Source organism: Garra rufa, chromosome 17 (assembly GCF_049309525.1).
Source record: "Garra rufa chromosome 17, GarRuf1.0, whole genome shotgun sequence".
NCBI lineage: Eukaryota > Metazoa > Chordata > Actinopteri > Cypriniformes > Cyprinidae > Garra > Garra rufa.
The window spans coordinates 21,101,476-21,115,871 of record NC_133377.1 but is presented as its reverse complement, the minus strand read 5'-3'; the positions used below and the strand labels follow the sequence as shown (position 1 = coordinate 21,115,871).

The following is a 14,396-nucleotide window of genomic DNA, read 5'->3' as shown; positions in this document are numbered from 1 at the left end:
GAGTGGTTCATTTTCAGAACAAAAATTTACAGATAATGTACTCACCCCCTTGTCATCTAAGATGAAAGAAATGGTGTTTTTTGAGGAAAACATTTCAGGATTTCTCTCCATATAATGGACTTCTATGGTGCCCCTGAGTTTGAACTTCCAAAATGCAGTTTAAATGCAGCTTCAAAGGACTCTAAATGATCCCAGCCAAGGAAGAAAGGTCTTATCCAGCGAAACAATCATTTATTTTCTAAAAACATTTACAACTTAAATACTTTTTTTTTTATATATCTCAAATGCTCATCTTGCCGAGCTAGACAAGACGAGCATTTAAGGTTAAAAAGTATATTAATTGTAATTTTTTTTTTTTTAAATAACCCATCGTTTTGCTAGATAAGACCCTTCTTTCCTCAGCTGTGATCGTTTAGAGCCCTTTGAAGCTGCATTTTGGAAGTTCAAACTTGGGGGCACCATAGAAGTCCATTATATGGAGAGAAATTCTGAAATGTTTTCCTCAAAAAACATAATTTCCTTACGACTGAAGAAAGAAAGACATGAACATCTTGGATGACAAGGGGGTGAGTACATTATCTGTACATTTTTGTTCTGAAAGTGAACTACTCCTTTAAGACTTTACAACTCATTTAAGACTACGAATATGAGGTAACTCGCCACAAGCACGCATTTTGACATACTGTGTGTGTTTTCATCTATTTAAGTGCTAAGTTGCTTGTGCGCTGTCTGAAGCGTCTCAGCGTATGCTTAACATTAAAGCCGAATACGCACCTTTCAAACTTTACTTCACGGCACCGTTTGGGCAGCATAACCCCAGGTATGCGTCGTCACATTCTCGAGTTATAAAGAATAAAGAAGGGAAAAGCTAATCTTCCGAAATGAAGCAGCAATATCTTCTCAGATAGAAGTTATTAGAACCGTTTCTAGGGACAAGCTGGCCATCACACTGCTCTGAATATTCTAAAACGCTTAACGTGGCTTAACGTACCTAAACACGGACCAGGAGAACCTACATTTCTGTCAAACCTTACTTGTAATTAACACTAACTACTGTCAAAAGAACAAGCCCTTATTCCACAGATAAAGTGAATAAAAACTGGCTGTTGTTTTCAGTGCATTGCATTGTTAAAAAAAATGACCAATCCTTTCGCTAGATAAGACCCTTATTCCTTGGCTGGGATCGTGTAGAGCCTTTTGAAGCTGCATTGAAACTGCAATTTGCAACCCGTTGAAGTCCACTATATGGAGAAAAATCCTAGAATGTTTTCCTAAAAAACCTTGATTTCTCTGCAAATGAAGGCAGAAACTCAAGAACATCTTAGATGAAATGGGGGTAAGTAAATTATCAGGATTTTTTTTTTTTCTGCAAGTGAACTTGTCCTTTAAAAAGTACCTGTCTGGCAGATGGAAGGGCAGGGTGTCCAATCACTGTATGGAGTCACAATGCAGTCTCTCTTGCAGGGCAGAAGACACGGTCTTACAGTCTCTGGACGCAGACTCTCTGGACACCTGCATATAAACACAGTAAAACAGGATGTTCAGATGCTCAAGACTTTGTTTGGAAACAGCACACACTATGCAATAAAATTATTAAATCAGAAAAAAGCGAAACACAAGCAGTTCCATTAGTAGTCTCAGTAGTCTACATGTACTTTTACATACATATATAATGTAGGTATACTATATACATACATAGTAGAATGTAAATGATGTGATTTCACTCTCAAATATTGCATTTCATGTCTCTGCACATACTACACATCTCTCTATCCCTGCATCATTCCAATATCCTTGCTTCTTTCGCATGAAATCCCATAACGATCAGCATGGGGCTCACGTGTGTACATCTGCGTGTGTGTATATGAATGTGAAGATCAGTGGGTAAAGCCCAGCACATGAATTACCCCGGGAAGAAAGCGGGACTCATTTCCATTGCCAGCATGGGGTCCCTGAGCTACACACCCTGTTTCCACAGCCACTGACAGAATAATGCCACTATTAAACTGAATAAATAAACAGATAATTTATTTTCCCAGTAGACGCCTTGGGGGAAAGACCAGATTCAGATACTTAAAACTACCGGCTGAGAGCTCATCAACTTAAAGTCTCTATCTGTCAATAAAGATCAAGCGCCAGATCTCGAGATTGAGTTTAATAAACAGAATACATAAGCTGCTTCGATATCTGCTCCAACAAACGGCAATAAAATAACTGGGCTGTCTGTTGACCCGCATGGGAGGTGAAAGGAAACATATTGTTCAAACTGAGGTAATTAGAAAAATTATATTCATGCATCTGTTTGTAATAGTCTTTTTCCAGCATAGATGAAATGCATGCAATTTATAGGAACACATTTAAAAACACATACTTTTTAGGTGGCACCTGTCCCACGTTGACCCGGACACAAATGACTTTGCGCGTCTGCATTCCGACCGAACAGAACGCCTCATTAGTGCCGACTCCTGCTCCGGTGCGGCTGAGCGAGCTGTTGGCAGAGGGAACGGAGGTGTCCTCTATGCACTGACCCCAGGGCCCCGTCTGCCAGTGGTACACAGTGCAGGGATGATCATTGCAGTTGCGAACCTCCTGCAAGGCGCTGCTGTTGGGGCACTGACCTCCACCTAGAAGATAAAAAGGGTCGGGAAGGTGTTTCAATACTGGGAAATCAAAAACAAAAAATGTATAAATACATTTGTAAATCAGTTCTGGCTTTTAATTGGTAAATATTGTGCTAAAATTGTCCATCACTGTCAGCTTCCATAGCAGATCATTATTTTTTGTTGCATAGCAACATACTAGATGCGTTTCCATGCAAAGTTGTGAATTCAACTTTTGTGAAAAATTGGAAAATCAAACATTTGTGAATAAGCACTGTTTCCATTCATTGAGTCATAGAGAATAAAATCAGCACTTCCTGACAAACTGGCACTAAATATCACTAAGAAAAGTTGGAGAAGCCACTGAATATAATAATTTTCATATATAATAAATTAGCTGTCTCAGAGTGAGCAGATGAAACAATACACTACCAGTCAAGTTTTTGAGATTTTTTATGTTTTTTTGTAGAAGTCTTTTCTGCTCATCAAGCCTGCATTTATTTGTTCCCAAATACAGCAAAAGCTGTAATATTGTGAAATATTTTACTATTTAAAATAACTGCTTTCTATTTGAATATATTTTAAAACAGAATTTATCCCTGTGTTCAAAGCAAAATTTTCAGCATTGTTACTCCTGTCTTCAGTGTCACATGATCTTTCAGAAATCATTCTAATATGCCGTTTAAGAAACATTTATTCAATTGTTATCAATAGCTATCATTAAATATTTAAAACAGTCAAGGGTATTTTTTCAGGATTTTTTGATGTATATAAAGATTCAAAGATCAGCATTTATCTGAAATAAAACACTTTTTAACACAAGAAATTATAGTAATAAGAAATTATAGGAATTTAAAATTAAATTAACCAAAAGTGATGATAAAGACATTTATAATGTTATAAAATAGTTCTATTTCAGATAAATGCTGTTTTTTTTTTTTATTTCTATGTCAAAGAAACCTGAAAAAATTCTACTGAGCTGTTTTCAACATAATAATGATAAATGTTATTAATGAGCAGCAAATCAGAATATTAGAATGATTTCTGAAAGATCATGTGACTAGAGTAATGATGCTCAAAATTCAGCTTTAAAATCACAGGAATAAATTATATTTTAAAATATGTTCAAATAAATAAAAAAAACTGTTATTTGTACTGTTTTCGCTGTACTTTGGATCAATTAATGTCTTGTGAAGTTTAAACCATTATGAAGTCCATAATAACACTATATGCCCTTGTTGTCGTCTTACATTAACAGGGTTTCTGCAGATATGAACAAGTGAAATTTAAGACTTTTTAAGACCTTTTTAATACCACCTTATATGAAATTTAAGACCGAACCTGTAATGGAAATAGATATTATATTACATGCATACATGTAATATTTAATGTGTTTAATGTAAAAAGTAAACACAATTTCATGGCTGTCATAAATTAAATTTATTACTACGATATACAGTGAACTTTTCATATCAGCAGATACTATTCCACACAAAATATCCCCATAAAAGTACCACTAGAAATATCTGATGTAAAAAAAAAAAAATTCTGAAGCAATATTTTCATCAGTGCTCTATTAGCTTTTACATCTTAAATCTGCATATTTGATTTACCTTTATAAAGGCCTTTTTTTTTTTACTTTTGAAATGTATGCATTACCTTTGAAATTTATTTTATGAATTTATCAATAAATTCTAAATGGCTGTTAGCCGTGAGATTACATAATTTACACAGCAAAATTAAAAGTGAGATTAATGTTTTAAATACATTTATTGATTTATAAATATATACATTAGAAATGTTGGGTGTGGAGGCATACTTTTAAACACTAAACTACCAGCAGGTGGCGGTATGTCACTTCATGAGCTAGTTATTTCAACTGATTCGAGCAAAACGCTGAATCATATCAGAACGCTGCTAGGAGAATGCTTCTGCTAATGTTGCATATTGTCTAATATGTAAGTAACTACTTGACTAACTACTTTTTTATTGAGCTAAAATTAATGTAACATTTGTAATTGTGAGAATTTTCAGCAAAAAGCTCACTTGGTATATTACTGAACTATATCATGTTATAAATAAACTATACATTTGAAATTTTTACCTCAGTGTGTTTCTTTAGAGTGCTGTTACATTCATTTGTTTTAAAGTATGTCAGAAATACACTATCCATTATCAATTTCTGTTTACGTTGAATGTATTAAAATATGAATCTTTCTTGCCTTTCGATGCTTCGCTAGTTGTTTTTGTCACTTCAGTTTTAATCAGGCGGTTTGTTTGGTCGGGCAAGTAAAAAAAAAAACATTTTAAAAGTATTTCGAAGGCTGGCGGTCAGCTAGCTCGACCTATATTTCTTATTATTATTGATAACATTATATACAGAAAAAGGTCGTTTGACCTGTATTCTGCTACTGCGATTCTGAAGACGCAGTAACTTCCACAGAGGGAGAAAAAAATCTAGTTGTTAGCAACTGGCCTTAGCCAAGCCCTATATTCAGTTTTTTCAAGCTAAGTATCGCTGAACTTGCACTTCCCCAAAGCTAAAAAGTTAAATCCATTTTACTTCTGCGGTACAATCCGAGAGAGACTCGCGCCAATAACAGAAAGCTGATTGGCTATTGCATGCTGGTCTCATTTGTAGTTTAAATACAGCAAATTATATTTGGAATAGTGAAATAAAGAACTACAACACCACGGAAACAACAAAAAGAGAATTTAAATGAGCATTAGAGGTAGCGTTACATGGACATCGGAAAAATAAGACCTGTGTAAAATTATTTAAGACCTAGAACAGCGAATTTAAGACTTTTTAAGGCCTAAAATTTTGATTTTTAAATTTTAGACTTTTTAAGACTTTTTAAGACCCCGCGGAAACCCTGATTAAAAAAGTATTTTGGACTATTTTTGCTTGTAAACAGTACTAGATCTGTGCATTTTTCTCTCTCGGTTCAGACGAGATGACACTTTTACTGCAGAAAGCAATATTATAGATACACTGACTACTTAGTTGGAAGTTAAAAACATTTTGACAGATTTGTTTCTTACCAACACACATCTTTTCACTTCACAAGACGTTAAGTAATGAACTGGAGTCATCTGGATTACGTATGAATTTTTTTGACGTTTTTATCAGCAGTTTGTACTCTCATTCTGACGGCACCCATTTACTGCAAAGGATCCTCTGATGAGCAAGTTATATAATGCTAAAATTCTCCAAATCTGTTATGATGAAAAAACAACCTCATTTACATCTTGAATGTTCTTATAAGCTGATTAAATTGTCTAAATTTCATTTTTGGGGGTATTATTCCTTTAAATGATAACCGTAATATAATTGTCGTATAATACATTAAACATCTAGGATTAGATGAAATATGAGTAGAGTCTAATGCATGAGTCAGCTGACTGTTAGTTTAAGAGCCGCTCCTAGATTTATTTACCAGTCTTCGCTTGGTTTTCATTACAACCTGCAGTCACACGCAAAGCACCAGAATCCCTATGGAGCGGTCAGCCATTATCTCAATGGTGCGCATTAACAACCACACACCGATCAATGAAAATGGTAAAGCAGTGAATGAGAAAAAATGGACAAACCATGTATCAAGCAGCGCTCCTTATTCAAGAGTACCAAAAATAATGAATAATTGACTCATCTTTTGTAGCAATCCAGCTCACAGTCCTTCAGCATCTAATTTATTAAAAAGGTTATCGACTATTATCACACACTTCATTAGACATGTGAGAACCATTTGAAAACACTTGCCGTTAGCAGCGCGGGCACAATAATGGCCCTGAAAGACTCTTTACAGTTACAAAAGGAGGGTTATTTGACTTCCAAAGCATCTCAAAGCATTTCAGGGCATGTCGGGGCAATGCATTAGCAGAGCTTCAAAAAGCTGCACCAGAATCACATTGTTTCAAATGGGGATTAACACTCCCTCCGGTTATTTATTGACCTGTGACTCAGATGAAGACTAATCCTTTTTACAATTACAAAAGTGAGTCTGTGCACAGCTCAGTGTAATTGCATGTTCTTGGTCCATCTCTGCACCATTAAGAGCTGCAGTTCATATTGCAGCTCCAGCCATCCACGTTTAGTGTTAAGCTTCTTTTGATGTAGGACACAGTTTGCATGACATCCTCAAGAAATCATCAAGCCTTCCACTTAGAAAGAGCAAATATGTGTTACATATCTGTCCATGCATTAAAATGTAAAATCATGAATATTTTTAACATTCCATTAAAATTTTATCCATTTTATATACAGAGCCTTGCAAAAGTATTCATACCCTGTTTTTTTGTTGTAGCCTTATGTTAAACTGCTTTAAATGATTTTTCCCCCACATCTGACTACACTAAATACACCATAATGACAAAGCACAAAACAGATTTGTAACATTGCAGATTTATTAGAAACAAAAAAATGAAATTATTCCATTGCATAAGTATTCTGGGACATTTGAAATTTAGCTCAGGAGATGTTACTACACTTTGAGTGGAGTTAACCTGTGGCAAATTCATTTGAATGAGTATGATTTGTAAAGACACAAACTACTCTTTCAATCTAGCCGCTGAAAATGCATATCAGAACAAAAACCAACCTCAGACTGGGCAGAAGGTTCACCTTCAGGACAATGACCCTAAGCACACAGCAAGAGTGGCTTACAGACAACTCTGTGAACGTTGAACCTAATCAAACATCTCTGGAGAAACCTGAAAATGTTGACCAGCCCACATCCAAACTGTGATTGTGAGGTGCAGAGGGGAAGAATGGGAGATAATTGCCAAATGCAGAAATGCAAAACTTGTCGCGTCATACCCAAAAAGACATGAGGCTGTAAAGGTGCTTCAACTACATACTGAATTGGGGTATGAATACTTATGCAATGTACTTATTTCAGTGTTTTATTTTTAATACATTGGCTACTGCTTTGTCAATACGGTGCATGGAGTGTAGATGTGGAAAAAAAGTAATTTAAAGCAGTTTAACATAAGGCTGCAACATAAAACGTGAAAAAAATGGGGTATGAATACTTTCGCAAGGCACTGTACACTGGAGTGTCAATAGTGAAACAAGTGTTCCAGGGTCAAGAGTCACTGACTGGTTTACCACTGAAATACTGCTGGTGCTCAGTCTGGAGATCTGGAAAAGTTGCAATGAAGGACTTTAAATAGGCTAAAATGAGGCAGCTGGAGTGGGATTGTACATTTCTGCTCATTCTGAGACAGCTAGGTCCTACTCTGAGAGGCTTAGCCACATGGACAGCAAATGACCAATGCTTCATCCTATTTTCTCCACCACCTCACACAGAGGCAGATGGCAAGCAGAACAGGATCTACTAAACTTCATGCTACTGTCAGCACACACCTGCTTTCTCAGACGCTTGTCATCAATTTCGTCCAGCGTCTCCTGAATCGTTTGAAGCCTAATAATCCGAGCACCGCAGCACGTAGCACGATTTGCCACAGGGCAGAACGCGTCGTTGCGCATATGTGGCCACACATTTGTGCTAAAACTGTGATACATAAAGCAAGCACACTCCACAGATGTACCAAACACACTACCTTTGATTCTGGCACTAGCATGACCGTAAAATGATGCGATGTTAAAGCAAACCAAGCCGATTTGCTCTCAGTCAGCAGTGCTCGTCCTGTTCCCTCCAGCTGCATATTTGTGGAAATGGATTTCTGGCCGGTGAGTGGTGGAGGGAAGGAAAAGGTTTTAGCCCAAAGCAACCACTTATCCATCAGTCTATTACACATCAGATACACACTTACAGCCTGAGCTCACCTGAGGTTTGAATCACTTAACGCTCAGAGACCTTCATTACCTTGTGATGGGCTTTTTTTTTTCTACACAAGTCTGCTCACATGAAAGACTAACACAAGGAGGGCATATGCGGTTAGGTGAGATATTCGCAATCTGCTCATGTCTACTCAAGCATACAAAACCATATAAGATGAAAAGAGTGGTGATTGATTATAGCTAAAAGACCAGGAATCTTTAGAGAGACTTTTGAAAAACAGTCTAGTTTTGGACTAAGGGCTATAACGCTAAATACTTTTAGCAGCAGGATGCTCCGAGGAAAAGAAAGCACATGATACACACAGGGCATCAAGGAAAGCAATGCCTCACAGTGAATCACAAAAAAAATGATTTAGGCTGAAAAAATCGACTCCACTGAAGACCCTGCTTCTAAAATTTAAACTATAATTACTTTAAATTAGGGATGCACCGAATATTCGGCCACCGAAAATTTTCGGCCGAAAATGGCCCAAAAGGCTTTTATCACCGAAACAACTTGGCCGAAACAGTATGTTGACGCAAACAGAAACCGGCCTGCACGTGCATGTCTGAAGCAACACGTCTGCGGTGTGGACGTATTTCAGTATATCTGAGAAAGACCCACGGATAGCGATTTGCAAAACATGTAATGCCGAAATTTCAAGAGGGGGTGTGTCTGCAGTCGTGCGTGCAGCCAGTGATGAGAGCAGAGATCGAGACAGATGTAGCTTTCAGTGAGTGAAAAACAATGCCCTTACGTTGATGTTAAGTCACAATATTTTAAAGATATGTCTTTTCAATATACTGTATTTTTATAAATATTTATGTTTTAAACCATGGAGGTGAGCCAATGGATAGCACACAAGCAACGTCAAAACTGCGCAATATGTGAAAGCGAAAGTAAAAACTGACAGTGCTTTCAGCATCTGACGTACATTCTCTCAGAGACAATGAGAGACAATTATACTTTATATGCTGAAATTAATTTAGTCCCCTAATATTTTTCTTGTGCCCTGAACAAGGTGGGAAAAAAATTAAAATAAACGTATTTTGTGTAAGGGTTGTTTTTTGAAAGACTTAAAGCTCTTAATTTTCATTGATGACTGCAGAGTTATTAGGGGTTAAGAAAGTCTTAATTATGATTTCAGGTGGTCTTAAATGTGGGGACTGAAAGACAAGAATTGCGATGAAACTTCAAAAGGCTATTCATTGAATAAATATGAGCGCTGCATGTTTCAAAGTCATTTGCACTGCTTTGTGTACCATTCTGATAGCGCCTCCTGCTGGAAGAGAAACACATGAGTTGTAAATGTGAACTGATGGATCCACAAGATAATGTGTTATGAAAATTTAAACAATTTAAACAAAGGCTGTAAAATATATGTATATGTTATTTAAGTAATATAATATTTGATTGATAATAATTGTTTAAATTAATATAATTGATTTATTCTTTGAAACTTTAATATTAATTTATGCAATTGCAATGCCTTGATTTTAGTAAGATTAGTACACGGTCATAGCCATAAATTCAATGGTACTAATAATTGCCATAATTCTTTCGGTGTTTCGGTTTTCGGCCTTGGTTTCCTCTTTTTCGGTTTCGGCCAAGAATTTTCATTTCGGTGCATCCCTACTTTAAATGATAAACATATTTTCAGAAATAAAGTTCCAAAGCCTTCTCAAAGGTACACTTTTGAATTAAAAGGGTCCATCTTGGTATCTTAAAGGTTTCACATCGGAGGAACTTTTCATAGTTCCTAGAACTAGGCAGAAGTTCTCGCTTTTTGGTGTGTTTGTATTTAGTTCTAGGAACTCCGTTTGGGGGAACTAAATTAGTTCTTCAGAGTAGAGTCTAAAACAGTTCTACAGGAACTATTAATGACGTAAGTGTATGCTAACTGGTCAAATGCATACGTAACACCGGCTACTCGGCATTTTTTAAAAGCTGTGTATAAATATTTACTCCACAAACATGGAAAATGTCGATAACGACATTTAGCTACCTGGTGTCTGTAGCGTTGTGTCCTTTTCTCAGCCTCAATGATATGTAACACTGCAAGTTGTCATAGGAAATTTAGTCAGATTTTTATGCTCTTTTTAATTGTGCGTTTACATTCCATCTTCATTATCATGAAATCCATGACGCAAAACAAAAACAGCTCCAATCACACTGTCCTCCATTCACCGGTTGTTGACGTTTGTAAATGCTGCGAATAAGGACACCACTTCAGAGTCTCTGCTGCCGGTGCGAATGCAACCAGGAAAACAGTCCAAGGGAGAAATTGGTTATCTAGGAATATCTAGGTTATCTAAAAACTGAGTTCTTAGAACTACGCTGTGCGAATGCCGCTATTAGTACCTAAAAGGTACAAAAGTGTACCTTTTGAAAAGGTACTGCCCCAGTAACAGCTTTTGTACCTTTTTGTTGAGTGTTTATGCTGTTATGAATTTGAGTTGTTAAAACTATTGTTGCACCAAAATAAGCTCTTTAAGCGCTTAAATAATTTGAATGTTAAAATGTTAAAATACACTACCATTCAAACGTTTTGGCTCAGTAAAGAAATGTATACTTTTATTCAGAAAGGATGCATTAAAATGATCAAAAGTGACAATAAAGAAAAGTATAATGTTACAGAAGATTCCTATTTTAAATAAATGCTTCTTCTGAACTTTCTATTCATTAAAGAATCACAAAACCAGTCATTTTTTGGAATTGATATTTATACATCATCTAAATAAATAAGCTTTTCATTGATGTATGGTTTGTTAGGACAGGAAAATATTTGGCCGAGATACAACTATTTGAAAATCTGAAGTCTGAGGGTGCAAAACATCAAAATACTGAGAAAATTGTCTTTGAAGTTGTTCAAATGAAGTTCTTAGAGATGCATATTTCTTTCTGGGCAAAGTCTGTCCTCAAAGTACTTCTGTATAATTGCATCTTACAAGACAGCATTCCCAAACAGCAGGCATCCACCTCCAAAAGCAATGGGTGCATTTATTGTGTTTCGGGTGTTCTCTCTGAGACACAAGTAATTTATTATATATGAAAGTTATTATATTCAGTGGCTTTTCCTACTTTTCTTAGTGATATTTAGAGCCAGTTCATCAGAAATTGATGATTTTGTTCTCTTTGGCCCGTTGGATGGAAACAGTGCTTATTCAGAAATGTTTTATGCGATTTTGCACACAAGTTAAATTTGCAACTTTGGATGGAAACTCGGCTATTGCTCAACTCAGTGGAAATCCAGGTCTGAGAGATGTTTGAAGATTCTCTGCCTAAAAACCAGGTCAACCGAGACCATTTGGTGGAAAAGGAGAACATGATTGTTTTGATAAAGGTAAAAACCCTACCTTCCCCAGCATTGTAGGCGAGAATGGAGCGTGATCTGGTCTGCTTTCCCTCTGAGTTCTTTCCTGAGCAGGTATTGGAGCACAGGGACCATGAAGTCCAGGGGCTGAGGACACAGTCTTTGGGGCAGGGCACCTCACACAGCACTGGCATGGGAAGAATGGCGTCCCGGCACAGCTGTCTGTCCACAAATTCACCTGAGAACAATACAACACAGGGCCTGTTATATTCTCACATCCTAAATAAGGATGCCAGTGGACTAGCAAACACTTGTGTATGAGTATAATAGGGCAAACTCTAGCAAATGAAAAACTAATGTCCACAAAGAAATACACAAAAGACTTTCAAAATGACAAAAGCAAAGTGAAACCTCCCTCATTTGATACTGTGTCAAATTGTGTGAACATTAATACAAATCTCACTCTGTGCGTAAATAAATCTACCCACACAGAGAATTCACACTGTGCATGTGATGCACTGCCAAGTGCTGTCGTCTCTACTTCATGCCAGACTGGGTTCACAAACTCTCAGTGAAAACCACCCATTTACACATTAACACTCTGAATACAGTACATGCAAGTGTACACAGGACCATTGATGAAATTCAAATGCCAACATTTGGATGTGCCCAATGTCCCCTATAACAGATAAGACATTAGCGGGCCCCTATTATTATAGGGACAGGACAACACTCTGAGTTGAGTCTCTTTTTTTAACGATCCATTGCACATTTATAGCATAAAAAACTACACTGCATATAGAAGTCCTTTGCATAGTTATGGAAAGCAGTTTAACAGTAGAAAGTATTTCAGTAAACTTTAATGTGCTTCTCGCACATACGTTTTAGATTAGTTTAGTGTCAAACGGAATGTGACAGCTGTGCTCCCAGGAGGAGGAATCACACAGTTGCATGTAATTGCATGTAAATGCTGTCCATGAAAAAAAAATCCAACGCAGCAATTGCAGCTATGTAACTTGTACATTGTAATATTATGTTTTATACATGAATAGATCAAGATTTTTAATACATTCAAAAAAGAGAAAAAAGCAACACAATAAAACAAAGCAAACCCAAACATAATAATAATAAGAAAACAAAACAAACAAAAACAAAACAAAAAGAAAATCAAATCATCACAAAAAAGCAAAAGTAGTAAAAAAAAAAAAAAAGAAACAAAACAATCCAAACAAAACCAAAAAAGAAACAATCAAAACAATGGAAAAAATAAACAAATTAACAAAGCAACTAAATAAAACAAAGCAAGTAAAAGCAAAACAAATATAAAACAAAACAAAAAGAAAACCAAACCATCAAAAAAGCAAAACAAGTAAAAAAATAAAACAAAGAAAACAGAACCATCAAAACGAAACAAAAAGGAACAATCAAAACAATGAAAAACAAAAAGGGGAAAAAAAATCTAAATAATAACGCAACATTAAACCAAATTATAATAAAAATAATAAAACAAAAGAAATGAAAGCAAAACAAAAAGAAAATCAAACCATCACAAAAAAGCAAAACAATAAAAAACTAAACGAGAAACAAAACAATCCAAACAAAACAAAGCAAAAAAGGAAACAATCAAAACAATGGAAAAAAATGAAGTAACAAAGCAACTAAATAAAACAAAGCAAGTAAAAGCAAAACAAATATAAAACAAAACAAAGAAAACCAAACCAACAACAAAGCAAAACAAGTAAAAAAAAAACAAAGAAAACAGAACCATCAAAACAAAACAAAAAGGAACAATCAAAACAATGAAAAACAAAAGGGAAAAAATCTAAATAAAGCAACATTACACCAAATTATAATAAAAATAATAAAACAAAAGAAATGAAAGCAAAACAAACATAAAACAAAACAAAAAGAAAATCAAACCATCACAAAAAAGCAAAACAATAAAAAACTAAACGAGAAACAAAAAAATCCAAGCAAAACAAAACAAAAAAGGAAACAATCAAAACAATGAAAAAAAAAAACCGAAGTAACAAAGCAACTAAATAAAACAAAGCAAGTAAAAGCAAAACAAATATAAAACAAAACAAAGAAAACCAAACCAACAAAAAAGCAAAACAAGTAAACAAATAAAACAAAGAAAACAGTACCATCAAAACAAAAAGGAACAATCAAAACAATGAAAAACAAAAGGAAAAAAAATCTAAATAATAAAGCAACATTAAACTAAATTATAATAAAAATAATAAAACAAAAGAAATGAAAGCAAAACAAACATAAAACAAAACAAAAAGAAAATCAAACCATCACAAAAAAGCAAAACAATAAAAAACTAAATGAGAAACAAAAGAAAACCAAGCAAAACAAAACAAAACAAAAAAGGAACAATCAAAACAATAAAAAAACAAAACAAATAAAGCAACAAAATAAAACAAAGCAAATAAAAGCAAAACAAATATAAAACAAAACAAAAAGAATCAAATCAACTAAAACCTAAAGAAAAACATCTAAATAATAAAGCAACAAAATAAAACAAAGCAACATCAAACCAAATAATAATCAAACTAAAATAAAAGCAAAACAAAAATAAAACCATTCAAAAAAAGTAAAAACCAAAGAAAAATCAAACCATCAAAACAAAACAAAAAAGGAACAATCAAAACAAAACAGACCAAAAACAGATAAAACAAACAAGAAAAC

General features: G+C 35.0%; 1 protein-coding gene across 1 annotated transcript in view; it reads right to left on the bottom strand.

The window, feature by feature from the left end:
- Nucleotides 1-14,396, bottom strand: part of thsd7aa (thrombospondin, type I, domain containing 7Aa) — a 143,406-nt gene that overhangs the window by 36,041 nt on the left and 92,969 nt on the right. The window contains exons 6-8 of the mRNA XM_073821438.1: nt 11,743-11,937; nt 2,372-2,624; nt 1,397-1,512 (exon numbers count right to left, since the gene is read on the bottom strand). Coding sequence (XP_073677539.1) covers nt 1,397-1,512; nt 2,372-2,624; nt 11,743-11,937 — 564 coding nt within the window. The remainder of the gene's footprint in view (nt 1-1,396; nt 1,513-2,371; nt 2,625-11,742; nt 11,938-14,396) is intronic.